At 56.5% G+C, this 24,757-nt stretch overlaps 10 protein-coding genes across 10 annotated transcripts; 6 read left to right on the top strand and 4 right to left on the bottom strand.

Annotated features, from left to right (window-relative positions):
- Positions 1-1,259: 1,259 nt before the first annotated feature.
- Positions 1,260-4,899, top strand: UV8b_04000 (uncharacterized protein; the record flags this gene model as incomplete). The annotated part of the gene is made up of 3 exons (XM_043141498.1): positions 1,260-1,266; positions 1,333-1,408; positions 1,536-4,899. The coding sequence occupies 3 exons, from the start codon at positions 1,260-1,262 to the stop codon at positions 4,897-4,899; spliced, it is 3,447 nt and encodes a 1,148-aa protein (XP_042997432.1).
- A 72-nt stretch (positions 4,900-4,971) lies between these two features.
- UV8b_03999 (uncharacterized protein) lies at positions 4,972-5,439 on the bottom strand (the record flags this gene model as incomplete). Its single annotated transcript, XM_043141497.1, has 2 exons — positions 4,972-5,174; positions 5,253-5,439. 2 exons carry the CDS (start codon positions 5,437-5,439, stop codon positions 4,972-4,974), a joined length of 390 nt encoding a protein of 129 aa, XP_042997431.1.
- A 587-nt stretch (positions 5,440-6,026) lies between these two features.
- Positions 6,027-6,442, bottom strand: UV8b_03998 (uncharacterized protein; the record flags this gene model as incomplete). The annotated part of the gene is made up of 3 exons (XM_043141496.1): positions 6,027-6,212; positions 6,306-6,386; positions 6,440-6,442. The coding sequence occupies 3 exons, from the start codon at positions 6,440-6,442 to the stop codon at positions 6,027-6,029; spliced, it is 270 nt and encodes an 89-aa protein (XP_042997430.1).
- Positions 6,443-7,408: 966 nt separating this feature from the next.
- Positions 7,409-8,273, bottom strand: UV8b_03997 (uncharacterized protein; the record flags this gene model as incomplete). Its single annotated transcript, XM_043141495.1, has 2 exons — positions 7,409-7,941; positions 8,021-8,273. 2 exons carry the CDS (start codon positions 8,271-8,273, stop codon positions 7,409-7,411), a joined length of 786 nt encoding a protein of 261 aa, XP_042997429.1.
- A 1,704-nt stretch (positions 8,274-9,977) lies between these two features.
- UV8b_03996 (uncharacterized protein) lies at positions 9,978-10,415 on the top strand (the record flags this gene model as incomplete). The annotated part of the gene is made up of 3 exons (XM_043141494.1): positions 9,978-10,018; positions 10,104-10,295; positions 10,349-10,415. The coding sequence occupies 3 exons, from the start codon at positions 9,978-9,980 to the stop codon at positions 10,413-10,415; spliced, it is 300 nt and encodes a 99-aa protein (XP_042997428.1).
- Positions 10,416-10,555: 140 nt separating this feature from the next.
- UV8b_03995 (uncharacterized protein) lies at positions 10,556-11,418 on the top strand (the record flags this gene model as incomplete). The annotated part of the gene is made up of 3 exons (XM_043141493.1): positions 10,556-10,714; positions 10,958-10,985; positions 11,057-11,418. The coding sequence occupies 3 exons, from the start codon at positions 10,556-10,558 to the stop codon at positions 11,416-11,418; spliced, it is 549 nt and encodes a 182-aa protein (XP_042997427.1).
- Positions 11,419-11,626: 208 nt separating this feature from the next.
- UV8b_03994 (uncharacterized protein) lies at positions 11,627-12,117 on the top strand (the record flags this gene model as incomplete). Its single annotated transcript, XM_043141492.1, has 3 exons — positions 11,627-11,784; positions 11,981-12,060; positions 12,110-12,117. The coding sequence occupies 3 exons, from the start codon at positions 11,627-11,629 to the stop codon at positions 12,115-12,117; spliced, it is 246 nt and encodes an 81-aa protein (XP_042997426.1).
- A 1,653-nt stretch (positions 12,118-13,770) lies between these two features.
- On the bottom strand, positions 13,771-16,719 carry UV8b_03993 (uncharacterized protein; the record flags this gene model as incomplete). The annotated part of the gene is made up of 1 exon (XM_043141491.1): positions 13,771-16,719. The coding sequence occupies one exon, from the start codon at positions 16,717-16,719 to the stop codon at positions 13,771-13,773; it is 2,949 nt and encodes a 982-aa protein (XP_042997425.1).
- Positions 16,720-20,479: 3,760 nt separating this feature from the next.
- UV8b_03992 (uncharacterized protein) lies at positions 20,480-21,013 on the top strand (the record flags this gene model as incomplete). The annotated part of the gene is made up of 3 exons (XM_043141490.1): positions 20,480-20,561; positions 20,620-20,765; positions 20,873-21,013. 3 exons carry the CDS (start codon positions 20,480-20,482, stop codon positions 21,011-21,013), a joined length of 369 nt encoding a protein of 122 aa, XP_042997424.1.
- A 787-nt stretch (positions 21,014-21,800) lies between these two features.
- On the top strand, positions 21,801-22,998 carry UV8b_03991 (uncharacterized protein; the record flags this gene model as incomplete). Its single annotated transcript, XM_043141489.1, has 2 exons — positions 21,801-22,198; positions 22,359-22,998. The coding sequence occupies 2 exons, from the start codon at positions 21,801-21,803 to the stop codon at positions 22,996-22,998; spliced, it is 1,038 nt and encodes a 345-aa protein (XP_042997423.1).
- Positions 22,999-24,757: the final 1,759 nt, after the last annotated feature.

Genomic DNA, 24,757 nt, shown 5'->3' with positions numbered 1-24,757 from the left:
CCGGCTGTTGCGCTGATGCGCTGATGCGCTGATGCCGAGAAGCATCAGCATCGGTCAGGTCTGGTGGTTTTTGAAAGTCTCGAGCAGATTGTTGTACAGTATAGAACTGCCTGCCGTGCGTGACTGGCCATGGTCTTGCCGCTGCAACACTTTTCGAGTCGACATGCCGAGGCAGCAGCCGCAGAGGCAGGCAGCCAGCCCCTCGTCGCACGGACCATATGTGACCTTTTTGGCTCTTGATGACTGGGGAATCCTAACCCCACCCCCACCAGACAGACACAGTCACCAACACCAGCAGACACCAGAACACCAGACTTGCGCTTGGATGGAAATGGCACTGGTCTGGTGTCCTGACGCAGGGTGCCTGGCCCAGGCCACTTGCTGGATCCCCACACTGGGCTGGCCTCCCTAAATCCTGGTCCGATAACACCAGACAGCACGACCAGACAGACCCCGCCGCACCCTGAGGGGGCGGCTGGGGGGAGAGCTGGGGAGCGGAGCACCACAACCCAGCCGACCACTGCAGACGCTGGCACACGCACACGCACACGCACACGCACACGCACGCGCACACGCACACCAGACTGGCTGGCCGCGACGACCAGCCCAGCCCAGCCTCTTATCACTCTTATCACCGGCTCCAGCTGCTCTCAACAGTGCTGTCCCTCCCTGCATCGCATCATCCATCAAACCCCTTCTTGAATGCCATGTCGCAATCCCACGACATCACATCACCTTGACGACGCCGAACCCATCTTGATCTTGGACCGTTCCTTTTCCCGACTCGACCACTCGAAACCCGAAAACTCTCCTTCTTCCTTTTTTCTGCTTCGCCTCGTCAACGCCTCTCTTGCCTTTGGTTCTTCTCTCCTCTGCCCTCTGTCCTCTGTCCTCTGTCCTCTGTCCTCTCAGCCCTGCGAGGGGGCGCCGCAGTCTCCCCAGCGTCTGCAGCGACAAGTCCCCAGTGACAAGGCCCCACCATCCCTGGCAAACCACATAAACAGCCCCTCCGTTGTCCCCCCGCCGTCATTGCCGTCAGCGAGAGAGAGAGAGAGAGAGAGAGAGCCTTTGACGCGACCTCAACCATCACAAAGTCGTTGCTGGAGAAAAACTCCGTGCCTCTATCTACCTGTTGACCCGACTATTGCTCCCCCGGCCCCTGTCTCGTTCCATTTTTCTCTCCTTTTCTTTTCCTTTTTTTTTTTGGCCCGCCTTGCGAAGCGGGAAACTGCTTCGTGTTTTGGGCTTGTACCGGCTGAATGCCAAGTACGTCATCCGTCTCGAAGCGGCTCGTCGTGAACAAAGACCACTCGACTAACTGCCTGTCCGTAGGGAAGGACAAGAAAAATGGCAAAGAAAGTGGCGGCATATCGGCAGTGGTAACCAGCCAAGCTGCTGCCAAGTTCTCGTGAGTGCCTCCATCCGGCCCTCCCGTACTCCGGCCCTCGTGACTTGTCATGCGGCACGTCTGGCTGACCCGTGGAACTCTCCCTCTCTCTCTCTCCCTCTCTCTCTCTCTCCGCAAACAACAACAGAAACGGCACGAGCAAGGGCAATCACGTCAACGGCGGCGGCACTGCTGCCGCTTCCTACCAAAGCCGTCCCGCCTCCCAAGCTTCCTCCCCTCGCGTCGACACGCCCGAGATTAATAGGCCCTTGTCGTCTGATCATGGAAACCACCTTGTTGCATCGCCGCTTCTTGACGCCCTGTCCTCGACTTCGGCATCCCCGAATAGCATTCCCAACCTGACAAACGAGTGGGCAAAGACCGTCATGGCCAGCTCTCCCGGCAACCTCATCAACCTCACCAGCGACTCCCCGCCGACCCAGCCATCTTCCTACGAGGACGCCGGTCGGCTGCACAATGGCTGGGTTGCCGGCCAGCGTCCCTCCGCGAGCCCGTCACCGGCATCGCTTTCCCCGCCAAGCCACGGTCACCGCCGGCCTCTCAGCTATCATTCGGATAACCAGTTTCATCTCGCAGGCACCCCTCCGAAGCCCACGAGTGCTGCTGCTGCGTACCGCCGGAGCTCTCTATACTCGCAGTACCAGGCCGCCAGCCCTACCCATCCGCCTCTGCCTCACCAACCGCAAGCGCACTTTTATGGCGCGCAAGATGCTGCCGACGTTGCCACCACTCCACAGTCGGGGATGAAAGCGGGTGACCGCGGATTCTTCCTGGGCTTCGATAAGCTCCCCGCCAACCACGGATTTCCAACCAGAGCCGAGAGGGTTGTTCTGGCTGGCTATGAAGGTGGTTTGCAAGTTTATTCCGTGAGCAAAAAGGGCATTGAACTTGTCAGCAGCCTGAAAGGCCTGCGAGGTGGAGTCCACCATGCCAAAATCCTTCCCTGGACCGTCAACGACCACAACTCCTTCGTCTTTCCTCTTGTGGCAGTGGTAGTACACGGACCTGTACTGCCCACGCGGCCAACAGCAGAGGAAGGCAACCGCAAAGTTGGCGCAGCTGGCGCGACGCTCGACAGCAGCACCACCAGCCCCAGATCCAGCTACGCCCACCCAGACGGCTTTCCAGCACGACCCGCCCCTCCCATTCAGTTTTATCAGACATCTGTCGAAGTCTACTCGCTAAAGACCAAAAAGCTGGTCGACGTTCTTCTTCAGGCGCCCGAGCTGCCCATCAACATGGAAGTCTCCTTTTCGAGCCCGCTGTTCCAGCCTCCGTCACCCAGTGGAGCGTTCGGCGTGAAAGCTGACGCAGGCACCATCGCCGTCTCTTCCGGCGTGACGGGTGAATGCTGGATCTACAAGCAGCTCTCGGAGCCGCGACGCGCTCACATGTACGCTTGCACGGGGAAAATCTGGACAAGGGTTCAACGGAGCAACCGGCCCGAGGTACTGGAAGAGAGCGATAAGAGGAACTCTTCCACTGTTCCCCCGGCTCACCGTCCGAGTCCTCAGCTGCCGATTCTTTCCTTGAACGGCCGATGGATCGCGTATTGCCCGTCGGATCCCTCGTCACAGGTATCGCTGCGCGCCAACATTGCCGTGCCCATCCTTGGTCGCGCTCCTGGGGTCTCCTCCATGGCGCCGCCCCATCTTCCGACGCCGTCGGCGGCCGTGGACCTGCCCATATCCGACAGCGTGGTGAACAAGCTCATGCGGGAGACCACGCAGGAACTGATCTCGGGCATGAAGTGGGTGGGACAACAGGGCTTGCAGGCTTGGAACTCGTACTGGAGCCAGCCGCCGCAGCAACACGCTCAACAGCAGCAAGCCAGGTCGTCATCCCCAAACCAATGGCCCAACCAAAGAGTCTCCCAGGCAGCAGAATCCTCGCAGTTTCCGCCCACGCATGGGGCTTCCGGAACGACCACGGCCGCTCCCGCAAAGGACCCGGGGCTCATCTCCATCGTCGACGTCGAAACACTCCCGGCCTCGGCCACTGTCCACCCGCTCGCCACGTTTTCGACACCGCTCGGGTGCAGTTTTGTTTCCTTGTCACCGTCATCCCTGGCGCTCTTCGCGGCGAGCACCAAGGGAGACGTCCAGACGGTCTGGGATCTCCTGCGGCTCCACTACACCAGCTCTTCCCCACTGCAGACGACGCTCTCCCAACACGAAACCATCGGTCCCCAAGTCCGGCAGGTTGCGCAGTTTTCGCGAATGACGGTCGCCAGGATTGTCGACGTCGCGTGGTCAGAGCCTCTGGGCGACCGCTTGGCCATGGTCACGGAAAGAGGCACCATCCACCTGCTCGACATGCCAGTCAGCTCCTTCATGTGGCCGCCACCCCGACGCCGCCGCAAGGTTGCGTCCAGGGCCGGGGCAGAGGTGGCCGAGCCGTCTCACTCGGCAGTTTCCATTGCCTCGGGTGCGCTTGGAGCGGCATACCAGGCCGCGAAGCCCTTTGTTTCTCGTTCGCGCCGCGGCAGCAGCAACGCCGTGTCGCCCTCTGCCGGAACCACGCTCAGAGACTCCGCCGCCCAAGGCGGGCGCGTCATCGCGGCCAGCATCAGCCATTCCCTCGGCAAAACAGGGACGGCCATCAGCCAGCTTCGGCACACGGGGGAGAACCGTGTTTCGCTGCCTCCGTGCGTCCTGCCCTCTGCGGGCTGCATCTCGTGGCTCAGAGGGCGAAAATCACATTCTCTGTCCTCGATTGGGCGGGGCTTGATTCGTGTCTTCCCCTGCAGGACAAGGGTCTCCTCCTCAGCGCCAGGCAAGAAGATTTCCCGCGTCAACAAGTACAAAGACATCAAGATGCCACTGCTTCCTGACGACGCGGTTGCGCCGCTCGTTCGGCAGGTCGTTGAGCTCGGGGTGGCGGACGAATACCTGGAGCTCTCCGAAGCGGAGATGGAGGCTGAAAACACCCTGACGCTCAAACCACGGCGCACGCAGCCTGCTCCCCAGAACGGGCCGGATGCCACGATACCCCAAGCGGAGATAGAGTCTAGCGCTCCGTATCAGCCCTTTCATACAGATCGTCGAGTCGTGCTTTACGAGTACGCACGAGCAGAAGCCTCCTCTGTACTCTTGGCATGCTCGACGCTGGAGGACAAGTCTGCGGGGAAGAGGAATAGGAAGCAGAAGGAGGAGGAGGATGACGAGATGAGCGCCGAGACTTTCCAGGGCCTGGAAGCGGAGCCGGGACCAGCGCCCGCGCCCGCGACCGCGTGGACCTTTGGTCAGAACATTTCCTCGATCCAGCTGGACCTCGGGCTCCCGGCCTCCAACGACGAAGACCTCGTCGGACCGGATGACCACATGGCCTTGCCGCAGTCTGCGATGGAGCGAGTGATGCAGTATGGGGACGCGGAGCAGATTGTGGTGACGACAAGACGACGCCGGGGAAACCGCCAGGGCGACGGCGACGAGGACGGCTTCTTTGAAGACGATTGCGAAGTGCTCGACTTTGCGGATCAGCGCGTGTAGCGTCGCAAGACGGGAGCAGACGCGAGTTTGTTCCTTTCTTCTTTTGTCGCCCTCTCTTGGGACGTTTTGGGTTTATAGAAGAGCGGCGAGACGGCGAGGGCAAGCGTCCGCCTGGCTCAGGACAGGCGCGGCAGCGGCAAACTCGCATGCATGAGTGGCTGGATCGCAGCACGCCCGGCTGTTGCACGTATTCTTATCTGGAGTTTTTTGCTTGTCTGTTCCTGCTTTCATGATTGGGGTGAACTGGTGAGCCGTTGTCGTTGGCTCATGGTTGACTGTCGTTTCCGGGCATGGATTGGCTTCAACGCTCCACTGCGTTGTTCATTGACATGAGCAAAGCAGTAAATATTGACACTTTCGCCGGATTTGAGCACACTGGAGACGCTGCGATTGTTGCCGTTGCATTGTTGATCCATTATCGGTGATTGGTTTGGGCCGTGTTCCGTTTCCACTGTCTACGACACACTGACTGTTGCATGTTTTGTCATTGTTGACGATTCCCTGTTTCCCACCGTCAACGATATACTGTGATTGTTGCATGTTTTCTCATTATTACTGATTAATTTGGGCCTGTGTCCCGTTTCCACCGTCAACGACATACTGTGATTAATGCATGTTTTCTCATTATTACTGATTAATTTGGGCCTGTGTCCCGTTTCCACCGTCAACGACATACTGTGATTAATGCATGTTTTCTCATTATTACTGATTAATTTGGGCCTGTGTCCCGTTTCCACCGTCAACGACATACTGTGAATGATGCATGGTTTTTCATTATTACTGATTAATTTGGGCCTGTGTCCCGTTTCCCACCGCCAACGACACCATCACCTCCCGCGGTGCCGTGCCAGGGATATGCAGGCCGTAGATGGCAAACCGCAAGTCGAGCCACATAGCCTCTGCAGTGTCTTTCTGGCGTACACTCCAAATGGCATCTCCCCGTTGCCACGGGTTGCTGTCCTTTTCTTCTCTCGGGCCTGCTTGGCCGTAGTTGTCTTGGCCAAAGGAAACCTCCGTTGATGCCTTTTTTCCTCTTCTTCTTTTTCTTCTCCTCCCTGCCTGCTCCGGCTGTAGTTGTTCTTGGCCAAGGAAAACCCCCTCTTCCCCTTCCTGCTCCCGCCCCGGCCCTAGTTCTTCTTCTTGGCCGCGGCCTTGGCCTTGGCCACCTTCTTCCTATTGCTGCGGATCATGACCATGCCCAGGAAGGACCCCACGACAGCCGACCCGAGCAGCACCAGAATGACGGGGATGCGAATCGCCCACTCGCGCGGCGGAAACAGGTTCTGCAGGGGGTGGTCGTCGTCCACAAACGGCTGCGGCGCGGCATCAGCACGGCAACGAGCAAGTCAATGCGCTGCCGCCCAAAGGCACGCAGGCACCGGGGGTGGGGGGGGCATGTTACGAACCATGAGCAGCGTCCAGACGGTGTAGTAGAGGAAGACGACGGAGGCGGCCACGAGCATGGCCAGGCCGACGAGCTTGTCAATCTGGAGGCGTTAGCGGCGCGGCACGCACGCGGCACGGGCATGGGGAAGCTCACCATTGTGGAAGACGCGGCCGGGATGGATGGGATGGCAGGGACGGGAGGTGGTTTGGCTGGTGATGGATCGGATGGAACAGCTGGCTTGACGTGTCGCTGCGGATGCAGAGCGTGGAGGCGGGCGCGTGCAGAAGCGGCTGCTGGCGGGAATGAGCATTATATTAATCAATAAGGGAAGGCTTCGTCAAGCTAAAAGCAATTTGGCGCAGTGGAAGCGCGCCGGGCTCATAACCCGGAGGTCGCACGATCGAAACGTGCAATTGCTAGCTTGTTTTTTTTAGGCCGGGATTACCACCTTTTCCGGGGGCAAGTTTTATTTTTTTACTGGCCAGCTCTTAAGGGGGGGTCTTGCTGATGTGCAGCAGCACATAACGCTAGAAAAGACTGGGAGATGTATCTACGTATTATGTATTGGTCGTGTGCTCGATATGCGAGGCTGCCATGACTTTTAGGGCTGGCTAGTAACGCTTGCTGGCTGGTCAAACAGCGGCAACAGGGCACAAAGGTAGCTGATGCTGAAGTGGAGCATCAAAAGAGGTGAGCATGCCAGGCCCTCAACAGCTTGACTTGCCGTTGACTTGCAGTTGATGCTAGTAAGTTTTAGATACAATCCACCTACCCGACACGACGTCACGGGGCACACATCCGCGGCAGCACCAGACACGGCCCGCGCGACGCTCGCCCGTGTTTACGGCTTCGCAGGGCGCAGGGCGGCCTAGCCAGCGCGTTTGGTTGCTTGCTCGCTTCCAGAGCGTAGCTGGGTCGGCGCGGCCGTTTCCTGGGCACGCGGGCCGGCCTGGCTGGTCAAGAAACGCACGCTACCGAGGAAACACTTGACGGCTGCAACGGCGAGCACGTCGCGCGGATATTCAACACCTCGACAAGGCCTATATGCCAGGAAGCAAATACAGCTCGGAACGGGTTCATTCCCCCCGTCGTCAATGCTACCCACCACGGACGCTGGCGCTGTCAGAACCACCTCTTGGCAAAGTCGGCCACGGCATCGCCCCACCAGTCGCCACCGCCCGGGTAATCGCCCCGGTGGCGGCCGTCCCCCCGGTACCCGCGGCCGCCGCGCTGGCCGCTGTACAGATCGCCGCCGTAGCTCCCGTAGCTCGTCCGGCGCTCCCACCGCACTTCGCCGTGGGGGGTCCCCGCCCCGACGCTGCTGGCGCGCGCGGCATGCCCGGCACGCCGCTCGCTGCCGCCCATATCGCCCGCCATGCGGACGGCGTCGCCGACCAGGCCGAGCGAGTCCCCCGCGGCGGCGCGGGACGCCAAGCCCGCCAGGCGCTCGAGGACCGGCGGGATGCGCAGCCCGAACCGGGCGAGCAGGCCGCCCAGGACGCCCGTCGTGAGCAGCGGCACCACGACGAGCAGCAGCACCTTCCAGGGGTGGCGTTTGGCGTAGTGCACCAGGTCGCGGACAAGCCGCCGGAGCCGCTTGTACGATCGCCGCATGAACCCCCGGCGCGGGGAGCGTTTGTAGTACGACGACCGGTCTGGACGGGCACGGTCAGTCGCGGGGAAACAAGGAAGCGTGCCCTTGGGGGGGGGGGGGGTGGGGGGGTTACGCCTTACTGCCAAAGTTGAAGAAGCTGGAGCGGCTGAGGTTTCCCACGCCAAAGAAGGACCCCGTCGACGAGTTGCGCTTGCCGTAGTGGCTGTCGCCGGTCGGCCCGCCGCCGAGACCTTCCGCGGCGGAGCTGGCGCCCCGGGTGCGCGAGCTGGATCGCGAGCGAGGCGACGGCTTCTTCCGCGACCGGGAGGCATCGCGGCGGTGCTTGGACGGGCGCGACGCCCCGGCGTTGGTGAAGGGATCCAAGAAGCCCATCTCGGTGGCTTCGCTGACGGCCCCCCCTTTTTTCCCCCGAGACGGAATTATCGATTTCGCAGTGGCGTGAGTGACGGTTAACGGACGGCTCAAACGACGCCCCTTTGCGATGACTTTGTCCAAGTCGGAATGTCAGGTACGGACCACGGGCACGGGCACGGGCACGGTCACGGTCACGGTGCTTCGTAGAGACAAAAGGCAAGAGGAAGACTCGAGGCCATCAGCGTCTTGTGCTCCGTACTCGGTTAATCCCGGACTTGCCTTGACCGTAATTTGAGTGGCTGGAAACAAGGCAAGTACGACAGACCCCTGCAGAGAAGGAACGGAACGTCACATGTGGAAGGCACATCTTCCGTGTTGGGCCTAGTCGCTACTGCAGGTTCAAGTTCACTACTGCCTGTTTACGCGTCCCTTCATACCTGCACTCCAAACGCATTATCACGACTGTTACCACGCAATAGCCTCAGAAGCGACTCCGACGCCTTACATCATCCCTTTATCTCAAATAAAGTGTGAATATCATGTTATCAAAGATGCATTTACCGCAACTCAGGACTATTAATGTCTTGAGGGCTTCGTGTGCATTATTGGCAGCAAGCAGGGCAATCAGACACTATTAAGGCTCTACAGGCCTCACAGCATGCAGCACAGGCTGCTGTATAGGCTGGTATAATGCATCATTATCACCATCAACAGCCTCATCAAGTAGGCGCTTCAGTAGCACATTGGCCGGCTGCTTGCCCCCTGTATATGGCTCAACATGACCGACTATTTTACGGAACAGCGCCGGCATATCAAGTTGCGCACAATCCAGGCCTAGGGGCAAAGTCTTTCATCTTCGTAGGTAAAATCGCAAGCAAGCCCTCTGATAGCCAGTGACCGGCTTCATCCCATTCTTATATGGCTCAACATGACTGACGATTTCACGGAATAGCACCGGTACAGCCAGTTACGCGTAATTCTAGCCCGGGGCCAAGTCCCTTGTCTTCACAGATGAATTGCGCGGCAGGACAAGGAATCGATAGATCTAAACTTTGCCTAACTACCATATCGTGAAACAAAGTAAGCCCGAGGATCATTGACGCCGTCAAAGCGTTCCGCTTTAGGATCTATAACTTCGACGAAAGATAATATGGAAAGCTCGCCTAATAATAACACTACTATCTCGTTATCCCCTCTGCATTAATCTATGGGCTCTGGAGGGATACCGTCAACCAAATCGTCGAATATGTGACTGAAAAGTCAGAAAAATCCACGTCTGAATCTGGAGTGACACGCTGCTGCAAAGACCGCATCAAGAGCGTATGAATCGCCTTCTATAACAGCGGATATATCAACATCCGCAACCGCATACTAGGGGCATCCTCACAGCAGCGTTACCTAGTCATGTGGAAATCCTCCCAACACGGTTTGTCGATAAATTCAGGGCTACTAACAGATCGATAGCTAGAAGCTTAGCAGCTATTGGTAGAGCGCACCTGCTCTAAATCCGCAGTAGAGCCCCAGAGCCGTCGACAAGAACTCCGACTTTTGCAGGGGATAAAACCCCGGCAGAAATTGCCTCTTTCAAAACGAACTCACCAGTTTAAAAGAGAAAATCGAACTCAATCACGTACACTTTTGGCAATGCCTATTTGACGATATTGTACATGAACGCATATGCTCGTCTAGGACCCGTATATCGGCTAAAACCGCACGCAGATTATGACAAACTTGCGCACTTTATGTCTTATCGAGAGTAATAGGTGCCCTATTAGCAGCAAAGGGCGCGGATAGTATGCCAACCTAGCAATCGGGCCAGGCATGCAAGCATGCCATATCATCTCTTAGCAACACTACCACGTATATCCTCTGCCTGAACCGCTCAGCAGTGAGGACAGATATAGTCATCGCTACCTTGGTGAGGCGAAGCGCCGCATATGGTCAGCTAAAAAATGTCATATTGCTTTTAAACACTCCACACAAGTTATTCGATCTTCGGCTATTCTCCATCTATCTGGCGGAAATGCAGTCCGCCAACCCGTGAGTATATCGATCCTGTTTCGCCATTCTTTCGCTAATGCTTCGGACGGTAGTACTTGCCTTTTTTGGCTGGTAATTAAGAGGAATTGCTCGCCATTCTACAATGGCTGCAAATGTTGATGGATGCCCAGTACCCCTCTGATACAGTAGCGGTTATGAGGGCGAGGGGCCTCAGTATATATTTTCAGCCGATACAAGGCTGAGACTCTCACGCTCTTGTACCCCCCTCATGCAGAGCTTCGATAAAGCAAACTCCGACCATGGTCGCCGGTTCAAGCTCAACGACACTTGTTGAGAAGACGAGGCTATGGATCCTAGCGCCCGCCCGCACCGGACCGGCCACGGAAGGCAGGAAAACAAGAGCGAGGGGAGTCCACGGCCGCGCGTTCAAGCCCATTGGCACCATTAAACAGACCAAGGTATGGATCTCGCGACCCACCTGTTTTGCCAGGCTCATTAGTTATTAGCAACCCCGCGAGATATATATATATATATATATCGCGGCCTTTTTCTTTTTTAGCAGGAGAAGCTATAGGTAGCCAAGTTTGGCGTGGCTCCCCGCCTTGGCAACTCCATTCCGTCCCGCTCCCATTATTCGGAGTTGTTATAAACTCAAATTTGACGGCAAATTAGGCATTCCGTCTACTAACATACTCACTAAGAAGATCGATGAGAAGAGGAGAAGAGGACGTATGGTCGTTGGCGATATCAGAGGACTCAACTCGATGACCATGCTGATGCCTATCCTATGTTGAAACAAGAAGGCATCATGGCGAAGCTGGCCAACGCAACTCATATTACCGTCGTCGCCGCAATGAGTTTTTACTATCAATGGCTAATACACCCTGATTCCAGATGGGCATTCACTGTCGTCACACACGACAGCCAATATACATTTCACGCTCCTATCCTGGGCTACAAGGGGTTCAATTCTTACGTTCAGCGTAGAATGGACAGCACTCTACGAGGATCCATCGCAGATGCTTACTGTGACGACATCGTCATTGCTTCCTCATCCTTTCAACTGCATATCCTTGATCTCGTTGACCTTTCCACTCGACTCATTGACCCCCCAACCCGGCCGATCGACTTGCTTCGGGCGGTCCTCGCTAAAATTACATAGGGCTCGTCCCTATCGCGGAATGCAAAGAGGATGAACGCCTAAAGGCCCACAAAGCCTTTCTTGACCGAAGTTCCCGACATCACAACTCCACTCCGTCCCGCCCTCATTATTCGGAGTGTTCTTCCTGTCGGAACAACTAAATTCGAAAGAGTCAGGATACTTCAAAGACATTCTGGTAGCCGACCACCAGAGAGAGACCGCCGCTGCCATGGGCCTATCGCCCAACGATGAGCATCGCCCTGGTGTAGACGAAGCTCTCAATGATTGCCCCTCGCCGGGCCGTGACTCGACGGGCGATCTGATGCGGCAGGACTCGCAGCCCCCGCCGCCAAAGAACAAGCATGAGCGCCTCCCGCCTTTGCGACGGTCGGGATGCTAGCCATTGGCCCGGGCATTGTCTGTAAATGCGGAAGAGGCTTAGCTAAGGTTTCCTGAGTAAGAATATACAGTGTTCAATGCTAACTAAGATATTATAGCACATACTGCCTACGCCAGGCACTTGCTAGGCAATCCCCTATAAGGGGCTCGTTGAGGCAACAGCTGCGGGCAAAAGAGGGCATAGGCTCTACAGTATTGAAAGAGCACTAGTCGCTCTCTACGCTGCGCTGCCTGCAAGGCAGGCAACTATCCTTACTAGCCTTCGTAAGCTCTACTCTTACGAGAAGTACTACGCCCTGCTGACTATTGCCAGCAATCTAGTATTAACCCCCCTGGCTATGCAGACACTATATGCCAATGACGAGGGCGATAAGAAGGTTAGCAAAGACCTAGCGGTATTCCTGCTTCACTGTGAACTTGTGGGCAGTTTGTACGACCAGCGCCAGGAGTCAATCCGGCTGCGGCTTTGCCCTATTTCCAAGCCCAACTCATGTATATGGGGCAGTCGCTCCTGTCGCATAGGGGGCCAGCGCTGCCGTTGAGGGCGCGCCGGCGGTAGGTGAGAAGAGGGAGCATGGGCGGAACGCGTCGGGACAACCAGCAATCGCACGACGCCCGAAGGCCCTGGAGGCGGAGAGCTCAGAGACCAGAACGGCCTTGGATGATGCCCGTCCGCTCCGAAAGGAGGTGGTCGACCTACAGAAGAGACCGTGCCAGGAAACCCAGGCACCGTGAGGAGCAGCTGGCCACACTGCGCTGCACAACATGTCGCGCCCACGCTAACATCAGGTTGTAGTCGCAATGTTGACATTGGACTGACATTACTAAGAATATCTTGTGTAATGGGAGGATTAGAATGCCCTGTGCATTTAGGTATTCAAGGATTAGAGCTATTCCTACCCAAATAGTGGGAGAAAAAGTATGAACAACTGCAGTCGGTCGTCAGTCGTCAGTCGTTTGTCGAGTCTGGGCTCTGCTCCGGACCCTGCTCTGGACCCTGCATCGTCGACGTCGACATTCCGTCCCCATCTACACCCAGCACTCTCCCTACAGAATACAAACCGAGCCTTGCCTTGCAATCTGGCAACCGAAGCTCATGCATACACTTACGAGTCACACGAGTCACGCACGCCCCGGCCCTCCGAAAACACCCATTCTATTGAAACCCGATTGAGCCTGATTGAACCTGCCTGTCCCGCATCTTCCATGCCGTCGTCCCATGCAAGCGCCCTCCGACACCACAAACCTAAAGCCAAACAACCCTGGAACAAACCGCCTCTTTTGCGGCCGAGCCGAAGCGCACCGTCTCCTCGTCGTCGAGCCGCGTGCTGACTGACTCCGGCTCCAGCTCGCGCACCTGCCGCCAACCCGCTGTCCTCCTGGACATGCTATACATGGCAAAAAAAAGAAAAATGGCAAAAACTGCAAAAGACACAGAACAAGACATGCTGTGTGACCATGCTCGAAATAGCTAATGCTCATGCAAAACATCATCGATGTCATAAAAACCTCGATGCCGAGCGAGGGGGGCTCGCCAAACTCCTCTCCTCTCTCTCTCTCCTCCTCTCTTGGCCCATTTGCCAAATGTCTACCATGCTCTTCTGCCAAAGGAGGCACAATAACACATCACCGGCTTCTGTGAGGCGTCTCCTCTCCACTGCGGCAATTCCGCATCAGGCAGTGTCATCGCCGTTGCAAGCGTCTAGGCGTCCACGGGAAAACTCTGTCAGACGTAAAAGATAAATAGACGTTCTAGCACAGGAAAAAGGAGAAAAAGAATAAAGAGTAAAGGACAACCAAAGGCGTGCAGGTACGCTAGATTTCATTTACATTCATGACGAGACTGGCTGCAATCCGAAGAGGGCTGGGTCCCCCTTCCCGTTCCCGTAGAACACCGCGGTTGCAAGGCAGGACATCATCTGCCTGCTTCGCGTGGCCGTCATTTCCTTCGACCGGCTTCGGGTGATGTGGCCTTCACGGTGGACTGCTCCCTTTGCTGGGCTTCCAGAATTGCATTATGCGACTCAGTCGCTTTGATTTGCTGCTTTTCCATCGCCCCTGTTTCGCTTCTGCATCGTTGTCCAGAGTAGCTTCCACCGACAACTTGCTCCTCTCGCCGTGAGACGTGCTTATCAATCGGCTCAATGACACCAAGCTTGCTCGTCTATGCCCAAAGGCGGCCGAAGATACGGAAACAGGACGCTGCTGGCCAAGACTTGGCTGAGACATGCGCGCCATGGGTATGAATGTGCTCTCGCGAGTTATTGTCGTCGTACTCGACGTCAGGGACGGCATGTCATAGTCGGCCGAAATGCGCACCTCTGGCCCAGGCTCGCCCATTAGCAGCGAATGGAAGCTGCTCCCGTCGGCAACCGACGACGGTGCCGTGGAGATTCGCTGCGCGTCGATGGACATGGGCGAGCGCGGCGAAGGATACGACGATGCGTGGCTTGTCGAGTAAGGACTGGCAGGCATAGCAACAGCGTTGTTCATTGCCGTCACTTGACCGCTCTCGGTAGAGAGCTCCCGATAGCCTGGGGTCAGTCTTGGCGAAGACGAGGCAGAGTCTTGTGCATCCGCGGGCAACCAAGACAAAAGGGATGATGCGGGGCAGAACATGGTGGATGAGGATTCCTCAGCAGCCACCCCATCCTTGAGGGACGATTCGGATCGCTCAGCATGCGCCGCCGCATGGACAGCAGCCGAGAGATCCTTGCTGCGAGTCCCGCAGCCTGCTTGGCGAGCTTCGTGTCTTGTTGACGATTCATTTGCGGCGTCTGCTGAAGCATCCGAGACCGAGATTGCCATGGCCGGTGGTGTGGCCTCTCCATCGGGGTTGCCGCTTCGCTCCGGCTCGGAACCGTCGGCATCGACGTTTTCGACATCATGGTGCTCCGAATCATTCGCCTCGTCGTCATCGTCATCTTCCTCATCCTCTTCGAATACATCTGCCATTGTCGAGCTGCTCCCAAAACGATGAATCCCCCCCGCATGTCCGAGATCAAAAGGAGGGAGATCGGGCGCGGATTCTGCTCTGCGATGATAATGCATACCAGGTCCGCTAAAACCCTTCATCCCCTGCGCGCTGTGCAAACGTCGCCTGCCGGCATTTCCGGCCGCTCGCTGTGCGGCATCCCACTCCGGGTTTTGAGGCAACGGCGTGTTGAAGGGGCCGAGAGCTGCATCCAAGTCAATCATGGGGTACGCACCGTCCTCTTCAGCCCGTCGTTTCAAGCCATCATCTTTCGCAACGGTTCGCGATTCGGTGATGATGACGGTGGGGGTATGCAGCAATGCCTCGCTTCCACAAACGTCAGTCTCCTTCTTCTCCTGCTCTTCCGGGTCCGCTGGACCGACTGATGCGGGAGGGGTCGGCGGCCGGACCGCGTGCATCTTGGAACGCTTCCTGCTGCTCCGGAGGGGGAGAATGGAGCCTGCCCAGCCTTTGACGCGATTCTTCTTCCTCGTCTTTTTGCACTCCTTTTTGCTGCTGCCAGATGCGTCTTCGCCAGTCGCCTCGTCGTCGGACGAATCCGAGTCGGCATCGGAAGAAGAAGCCTTGGAGACTGCTTTTGTCAGGGAATCCGAAGAGCTGGAATTGCAGGACCGATGCTTCGCAAAAGGTGCGGAATTGACAAACGGATCCAAGCCGAAGAATGACCATCTCTTGTTGCATGTTTTTACCGGACTCGGGGTCGTCAGGCTATTATTGGCTTCTGTCTGGGCGACATCAAAAAGCAACGGGATCGAATTGCGTCGCCTAGGCGATCTAGCTCCGCCATCGGCAGGTTTGGAAGACGCGAATCCCTCCAAGATCGCTCCAGCAGTGCTTGGCCGAGACTCGTAATTTTCAAGCGTTGAGCTGCGGGTGAGCAAGGCGGGACTATCGCGGTCGAGGGGGGAGGGAGCAGATATTATGGACGATATGCTACCCGAGACAGAATGGCCAGGAAGAGCTGTCACGGTGCTTGATGTGTCGCTGGAAACCAGGGAGAGAGGCCTCGGAATGAACTCTAGAGTGTCGGAGAATCCGACTCGTGCTCGGCCGTTTCTCGACAGTCTCGGAATTTGCTCAAACTGGAGCGGAGACGCCGGCACAGGTACTGAAAAATCGTTGGCGGAGGCTTTGTCGACTGTGTCGGCAATGCTTTGCTTTGGTACAGGCCTGGCGGGCTCTGGTAGCGCAGGAGGTTGATCATCAAGTGGTATCGGTGCGACTTCCTTGACATGGAAGGAAACGGGGCTGTTTGGGGCGCTGTTTCCTCTGGGCATCAAAAAGTCGGGTTGTGAGTGCAGGTAGGGTAGATCGTTGGTTGATATGGCGCCAGACACACCCCGTCGATGAGTCCTTCGAGGTGGCTGAAGTCCGGGAGAAGCAAAGCCGCCTTCAGACTTGGTTGGGCTTGTGCTCATGACAGCAATGAAGTTGCCCTCGCGCATGCTGCCACCGACGAATTCACTCCCCCCTCGACGATGTCCGTGACCGGCTGGTCGCGCCGGCGAGGGCACCAACCGCGGCGAGTTTGGCGTGATTGGAGGGCTGAGTGTGGCAATTGACTCTGGATCTGCTGGGATTGATGCTCCGGGGTTGAAAGAGAATTGCGGAAGCGCTGCTGGTCCGTGCGATCTTTCCGACGGTGGCACAGTCGCCGTGTCAGAGGGCGGGCAGTGCACATCCACCATAGACAATGGGCGTCTGCGTGGTATTCCGTTATACGTCGAAGGAGCTGCTGCGTGTGCGGGAAAGACAAACGACGGGTTGGGACGCCGCGGTTCACTTCCAGATGAAGCACTCTGGTCCAGCATATCCGACACGGCACGGTTTCTATCGAGCGAGTAATTCAATGAATGGTCGATAGAATGGCCTGGCAATCGTGGCGCTGCGCGGTCGGCTGCACAACCGAAGCCCTGAGTAGTTGCCATCTTTTCTCCTAGCCGCGCTGCGGCAAAAGACTGGATGGGCAACTCTCAAGATTTCGAGGTATTCATAGGAGGGACACGTTCCTTCGGTCGGAGCCACGACGGGCGTCCTCGATCTTGTAGGATAGGTGGCGTTGAGAAGGCCAGTGACAGGCCGGGAAAGAGCAATCGACGGCGACCTGGGTCGATGATACAGAATGCTGCTGATTTTCTGCTAAGATCTAGAGGGCATCATATTGCATTAGCATACCTGTCCCATGACGAGTGAAGGCCAAATAGATGGTTGGCTTTTTTTTTTTTTTTGAATTTCTTTCTTTTCCCTTTCTGGAAGGAGGAAAAGGGAGAGACATGTCAAGAAGACATGGATTGAGTCATCAGTAGTACAATCAATCAGTTGCATCGGTGATGGACGGTGGATGAAAACTGGTGAAGGCATTGACAGCTAGCTTGATGGACGGACCTGATGATGAGGAAAATGCCAATGCAAAGCGCTGAAAACCAAGTGCAAACGCCAAGGCGAGGCAAAGAAAAAAAAATCAAGACGAGAAAAAAGAGTGGACGGCCAAAACCAGCACCCTATCTCGAAAGAGAAGCGCTGCTGGAATTGCACCAAGATGATGACGGCGGTTTGTGCGAAGAGCGCAGAGGGGCGAGCCACCAGACGGGTGAAGTCGCAGAGACGGAAGAAAGAAATCGATCAAGTTTGAGCGAGAGGAAAGAGTGAAGAGAGAGGGGGGGGGCAGGCCCGCTAGACAGGGAACGAGCGAGATTGGCTGGTTCAGATGGAACAAGGGACATGGGAAAATGGGCACAACAGGGCACAACAGGGCACAACAGGGCACAACAGGGCACAACAGGGCACAACAGGGCACAACAGGGCACAACAGGGCACAACAGGCACCAGAGGCACCAGTGGCACCAGTGGCACGGGCACGGCATGGGCCTTGCACTTGCAGAAAGAGACCAGACAGGACAAGGACAGTACATGCACGTACATGCCAGACTGTACGTACCACCACATTGACTGCAGCACGCACTGCAGCGCTGCAAGCAGTTGCCTACCTCTACCTGCCTCTACCTACCTCTACCTAGGTAGGTACCTACCTACCTACCTCCTCCAAGCCTACGCCGTAGAAGGTAGGAGGCATGTACCTGGAGCTGGCGCCTCCTGTCCAGCTTCTGCTTGTCTTCCAAGGTTACCTACGAGTCTGGTCCTGTCGACGACTTAACCGACCACTTAACCCAGCCTGGCATTAGTTGGAGGAGCAGGGGCCTGGAATGGATGGTGCCGGGGGGGACGCAGCACATCGGTGCCATCATTCAAAGATTCCAAACCACTGACATGCACTGGACACTTTGGGGCTAGATCCGTTGGCACGGTTCTACAGTGTCGGCTCTCTTGCCTGCCCTGCCAGGTGGGGTTTGCCATTGCCAGCACGTACGGGAGTAGTTCAATCCGCACGAGAAGTCTGAGTCTGGTATTCTGGTATTGACCAGACTTGTAATAGCCCCAGCCTCCTACAGTACGGTCCAGTCTGGCCTGGCCTGGCTCCCAGGTGGTCGAGGAGGGAGTTGGCCAAGGTACATGAGCAACCCCTTCCTCCTCCATCTCCAGGTGTCCCGCCGTCTCCCCCCCCCAGTGCCCCACCCTGACTGACACTTTGTCCCTTTGTCCTGTGCATGCTGTCTGGTTTCTGTCCGCCCGCTAAATTATTGTTGGTCCCTGCACCATCCATGCACCCATCTACGCACTATCCATCTACGCAGTGCATCCACGCCACCATCCATCCATACATCCATCCATCCACCATTCATCCACCCATCCACCTTCAGCCGACATCGATGGGCGTGTTTTGGCAACACCATCCATCCATCGGGGGCATACCGGGGGCCAATTTCGATGCTGCGCTTCCAATAACCAACCTCACCGATCTTGCGCCCTCCGCAAAGCCCAGAATACCAAGCTACTCTACTGGCCGACATGTACAGTACAGCCCAGTACATGCGGACTGGAGTGCTCCGTAACTGGGAGTAATAAACGGTAACAACCCACAGCCCACGGCCCATGGACTGCATGGACTGGGTGGGCACAGAGCACGGTTGCTGATTGGTTTCTCGCAGCTCCATCCCTCTGCAAGCGGCCCATCTCGACGTCGACGGTTCGGCTCAGCTCAGCGTGGATACGGATGGAATCTGGAGAAAATTCGACATTGCCGCTTCTTGCCGCTCTATTGCTATGCTTCATTACCGACTCTGCAATCCGTACTTCTGAAACGTCTTGCAGCCGAGCTGACACGTGGGCTGCCCAAGTCGCATGACTTTTGTTTGATGCTGCATAGCGCACCCAGGTCCCACTCGACAAACACGTCCCACAGACGTCAATTGATTGCCGACGCCGAAACCGCCGAAACCCGACAAGAGAGCTATGCATGCATGCAAGGGGGTTGAAACCGTTTATGCAGCTTGGTCATGTCGGCCGGCCGGCCAGCCAGCCAGAGATACAGTAACAACCTTGGGTGAAAACCGCCGGAGATGACTCCGTGGTGCCGCATGGCCTCTCTCGTTGGCCCGGTCGAAATGATCTCGAGGCCAATTTCATGACGGGCCCCATTGGGATATTGGGAGACGAGGTAAAAGGAAGTGAAGCTGACCAAGGAAAAACCGCGGGAAGCACATGCATAATTGTCGGTGCTCGTGTCCCACGCCCACTGCTCACCACCACACCAGACAGACAGACAGACAGACAGACAGACAGACCGCCACCACACCCGGCGGCCAAGGCAGAGGAAACACAGCAGACAGACACCGAGCAAGAGGCAGGCAGGCAGTGGCGGAGGGAGAGTGCGTGCCAGAGTTGCTCCGTCGCCCTACCACTACTTACTGCAGTCCGGTACCGACGGGACGTAATCTCGCTTTTCCCCAAGAAAGAGAAGGAGGGAGAATAGAAGACGGAGTAATGTGCCGAGGCCCACGACGTCATTTGCCACCCCGGCCTTCTTCTTCAAGACTAGTAGATTCTACTGTGAGTGGGTTTCCATCTGCCTACAGAGCAAAAACCAAACTACCAAACTACCTAGGTACCTAACCTACCTCTTGCCCACATGCACCCATGCCTGTTGTCGTTGTTCCTTGCTTTGGTCTTTGGTTGACGTTGAACGGAGCATTTTCCCCGGGACTTGCAATCACCCCAAGGAGTTGAGCAAGTTGAGCAAGTTGAGCAATTGGCTGACTGACTGACAACCGGCGCAGATACATTAAATAACCCCCTTCGCTGGCTGAAGGCATCATCAAGTGCGTACTGTAGCTCCCGGGCATCTCGCCGCATCTTTTACATTGTTTTGATGTACGGAGCACTCCCCTGGACCCCTTGCACAAAGAAAACGCCACGTCGCGTATCTGGTTTGCACTTGCTGCAATCATCCATTGACATCACTGCGTCAGGGGGACAGACCCAAGCAGACGGTTATTCACTTTGGTGCAAACAAAGGCATCTATCGTATCGTGCCACAATTTAATTTGGACCCTCTTTTGCAACTTCCCTCGTCCCTTTGCGCCACGGCTCTGCCCCGGTGTGGCGCCACTGACCACACCACACCGCCTGGTCCCGCTCTTGGCGCGAGCGAGTTTCGATGGCAGAAACTCTTCTCCATGGGCGCCACTTTTTGTTTATTTCTTCCCCCCCCCCCCCCTCCCCCACCGATTGGCGCCCCAAAGCGCATGACAACCACGAATGCCCTCAAGCATCCAGCACTCTTCAAGAACAATGTCTGACGACCAGGCACCCACCCTCGTGGCTGCTGGCAGCCAGGAAAAAGCAGCAAAGCCGCTGGGAATGCGAAAGAATGGTACGGGATCGGCCGAGGAAACGCCCCTTGAGGATGCTAGTTCTGACCTTGGCTGCAGGCAAGCAGTGGCATGCGCAAAAACAAGCCTTTCGCCCCACAAAAGGGCTGACGTCCTACGAGAGACGGACCAAAGAGAGAGCTGCTATGGCTCAGATGAAGGCCAAGGAGAAGGAGATGAAGGACGAAAAGGAAGAGGCGCGTCAGGTGAGCATTTGTCCCTTGCCGGAGCAGCATCGGATCAAGCGGTCATGCCGACCCCCATGCTTTGGAATCACGCCCAGCTGATGGATTCACCATACCTTGCCTGGCAGGAAAAAATACGAAAAATCCGCGAAAAACGTGCCAAGAAGGAAGAGCGTGAGCGATTTGAGAAAATGGCCGAGACGATGCACCGCAAACGCGTTGAGCGGTTGAAACGCAAGGAGAAGCGCAACAAGTTGATCAATTCATGAGACAATTCACGAGACGATTAATGAGCGGTTGTGTGCTATCTTGGACATCCGCGACGTAAAACGACCTCTGTACGCCTCGAGCGGAGACGCATTCAAACTTGACCCGTCCCAACTCCAGCCAGACCTCTTTTTTTTTTGATATATATTTATATGTACATGTAATTTCTACATGGTCAATCGTCTTTCTCGTCCTTCGGGTCTGGACTTGAACCATGTGATGCCTTGCAGGAATGCTCATCCGACAAAACGGGCTGTCATCGGAGCCTTCACAAGTCTCAGCTTGGATTGGGCTGGTGGGACTCGGGCAAAAAGAACACGTCGGGACGATGAAATGAAGGACCAGGAGTTTACAGGAATGGATTTCTCATTGAATAAGAATCGATGCTGGCATGTAGGCGCTGTCGTGGAGAGATCCATCCGTTGGGCGTTGGGCGTATGCTGCGATGCTGGGCTACATCGACCTTGACAGATTAGGAATAACCCTAGCCTAACCAACAGACAAAGACGACCAGCGACAAAGACGCCGGAATTTGATTCACGCTTGACATCTCATCGACGTATTGGAAACATGACGTGCTTAACGTCGGGAAGATCTGTTGGAAGCTTGACACGTGACTTGTACTGCTGGCATGTGAAGAAATTTGGAATCATAAGCGGCCCCACCTTTTGGTAGTCCCTTGCCACTCAAATCTTGTCTCCGTTCCAAGCCGCCAACCGCGCGCGTCACACAGAGCGGGTATCGGGGGGGACGAAGGGGGGAGCCTTAACACGATTCGCAAAAACAAGCATGTCGACCCGCGGTACTCGAGGTCCGGACGCTGTGAAACAGACATGCCCATCCCCACCGAGCAGCCGTCACCAAATCAAGAGGTCCCTGAGTGAGCTTGCGTCCTCGGCTGGGATGCTCCCTCGCCGGCCGCCCCAACATCGGAGACAGGACAGTCAGTCGGCCCACGAAACGGAACAGCCTGCGCTCTCGTCGGCGACCCGGGCCGCCCATGCACGAAGCTCGACCGACATGCCCGTCTCGGCGGCAACGACGCCGTTGATGAGCCCCAACGAGAGCCGACGAGCGAGCATCCTAGGCCCCAGAGAAAATGGCCAAGAGGAGCCCGAGGGGGACAGGGACGGGGCCAGGGACGCCAAGCTTCTACGAGAGCAGCAGGAGGCTTCGATGCGAGAAACGTAAGCATAGCCATCAGAAGTCGGGCTGGGGGCGATGCTGTCGAGCGATTTTTCTCTTCCTTCCTTCCTCCCTTCCTTCTTTCCTTTCTTCTTTCCTTCTTTCTTTCTTTTCTACCCCAGTGACGGATGTTGCTAACCACCCCCCTCCCCCCGTGGACAGCGGACTCAAGCAATCCCTGGCGGGCCTCAACTCCCTCTCAACCGCCATGACGAAGCGGCTAGACGACACGTACTACTCTGTGCTGGAAAAGATGAGCGCCCTGCAGAACACAGTCGCCGCGCTCGCGGACCTAGCTGTCGACTCGCACCAGACCTGCGAGGCGTTTGCCAAGTCCTCTTGCGATCTGGAAAGCGACATCATCCGCCAGCTGGGTGCTGCCGGCCGGCTGGAAGACCAGCAGAGGAGGATCTCGGCGCTGCAGGCCAGGATCCACGCGAGCCGGGACAGGATATCTGCCCTCGCCTCGCGGGTGGACCTTGTCCAGCAGCGCGTCGAGCGCTGGGAACAAGCCGACAGGGAGTGGCAGGAGCGGACGCGCAGAAGGCTAAAGATCATCTGGTTCGTCGGTACGGCCGTCGCGCTGGTCTTCACGGCGCTCATGATTGCGATGCACCATGCCCACGGAGGGGGCAAACCGGCCGCCGAGCAGAAGGCCGCCATGAGCCCGAATATACCGCCGTGGTTGGGCGCGTCGAACGCAGACGGGAGGAGCGAGACTACGGAAGAGTCGGGCCGTAGGTTGCTCTGGAAAGCGCCGCTTACGGATCCGGAGCAGCTGCGTGCGTTTGGAGAGCTTTGAGACGAACCGTTTCTGGTTGAAGACGACTGCTGAGCTAGGGACCGTGGCTTTGGGCGAGCAACTACCTAGTCACGGAATTTGCTATCTAGCGTGTGTCTTTTTTCTTCTTCTCTCTTCCCCTCCCCACCCTCTTTGTCTGCATGGCGGCTTTGAAATTGCTACATTGCATCTTGACAGCATCTGCGTCGATACCCTCAGTCAATAGAAAGACAAAACGTTTTTTTGGCAGTTTACTTTGTTGAGCACATGGATCTGCAACGTCTTGGCGGTCGAATGTCTCGTGAGATGCCTACCATAATCCTTGGCCAATCTGCACACATACGTCAGCAGGTTCTCATCTCGTGCTCCGTGTTGGAGGATAACATAAGCCAGCGCGAACTCCCAATGACCGCCAAGCTTTGGGCGACACAGAGCAGTCTCGGATAGGCTTGAAAACGCCAGGATATACTCCGTACAGAGTACGCGACGGCTGCTCGCTCAGCCACCGTCAAGTGGAGGTGCGCAGGGTGACGTTCCCTCCCCCCCTTGTCGTATGAGGGAACAGCGTACGGTACTTGAGCAGGGCCTGATCCATCCACTGACTGAGATGTCCCTGGATACATGTAAGGATCAGGATCATGAAAGCCGGCAGCGGGTCGACGCTCGCATAACTATGTACTGGGAAGTTTGAGTCCGGGTCTCCCGGGGGGTTGGTGCCGCTTGGGGGCTCTTTGTCACGGCCCAGGATGCGCGCACATGGGCAACTATCGGCAGCGTTGTCACCGCGATGACGCCCCCTTGATGCCATGTCGGATCAAACTGGATTGCATTGCGCATGGAAAAGCAAGTTTGTCCATGGCCATCAACCCGGGTAATTGGGCCAAGGCTCGCTGACCACCGTTCGTACAGTACATACCGAACGGGGGCGAACAAGAGTCACGGGGTCAGCCTAGGTAGGTACCTAGGTACCTGGACGTTGGTGAGAAACCCCATGATGAATTTAGGTGCCTGTTGGAGGGGGGGCGAACATTCGAAAGCGTCTGGTCTGGTCTGGTCTGGTCTGTTGCCTGGGCGTTTTGCACTGTCAACAGTCAACTGACCCGGGAAAGACGCATCGAGCGGAAATGTTGTCGTCGGTTTCTGGAACACCTCGCTGAACCTTTTCCAACTGTGCCTGTCGCTTGTGGCTGAACGCAAAACGCGAGGGGTCAACTGCCTGGTGTATCTGACCAGTAGCTGGGCGGGCAGGCCTTGGAGGTCAACCTCGACTGCTTTCCAAATCATTTGACACTGCAACACTACAGTACACAGTACTTGCTAATTTTCCATTCTACTGCACGTGCCGTTCAGCATATCATCAATTGGTTCGTACTTGGGGAGTTCCCCATTCACCGGACGGTTTCGGGTATTAGCTGTTACTTACAACTCCCAAGAAGCTAGGGGCGTCATCTTATAGCACAGCACGTCAATACATGTAGCTTGCAAGGGGCGTTTGCATTGAATCGCAGGGGTTAGTTATTAAGGCTTAGACAGGTTTCAGAAGAAATCAATGCTGGCAACCGTTGGACGGCAGGGTATGCTACATAGTATCGCACATCACAACATAAACAGTAGGCTTTCGAGGCACCCTGCCCCAAACGAACTTTCAATGTTGTGCACCAGGCAGCGGGACGAGCTGGCTTTCAGCGGGCGTGGGCGCACGTTTCAGGGGCCTAGACGGTCAAAGGCACCTGAATTCCCAGCGAATTCAACGCTGGCCCTATGTAGCGGCGGGAGGCCA

This window comes from Ustilaginoidea virens, chromosome 3 (assembly GCF_000687475.1).
Source record: "Ustilaginoidea virens chromosome 3, complete sequence".
In the NCBI taxonomy this organism is placed as follows: Eukaryota; Fungi; Ascomycota; class Sordariomycetes; order Hypocreales; family Clavicipitaceae; genus Ustilaginoidea; species Ustilaginoidea virens.
Note: the sequence above shows the minus strand (reverse complement) of the source record. Positions and strands in the feature narration are given on the sequence as shown.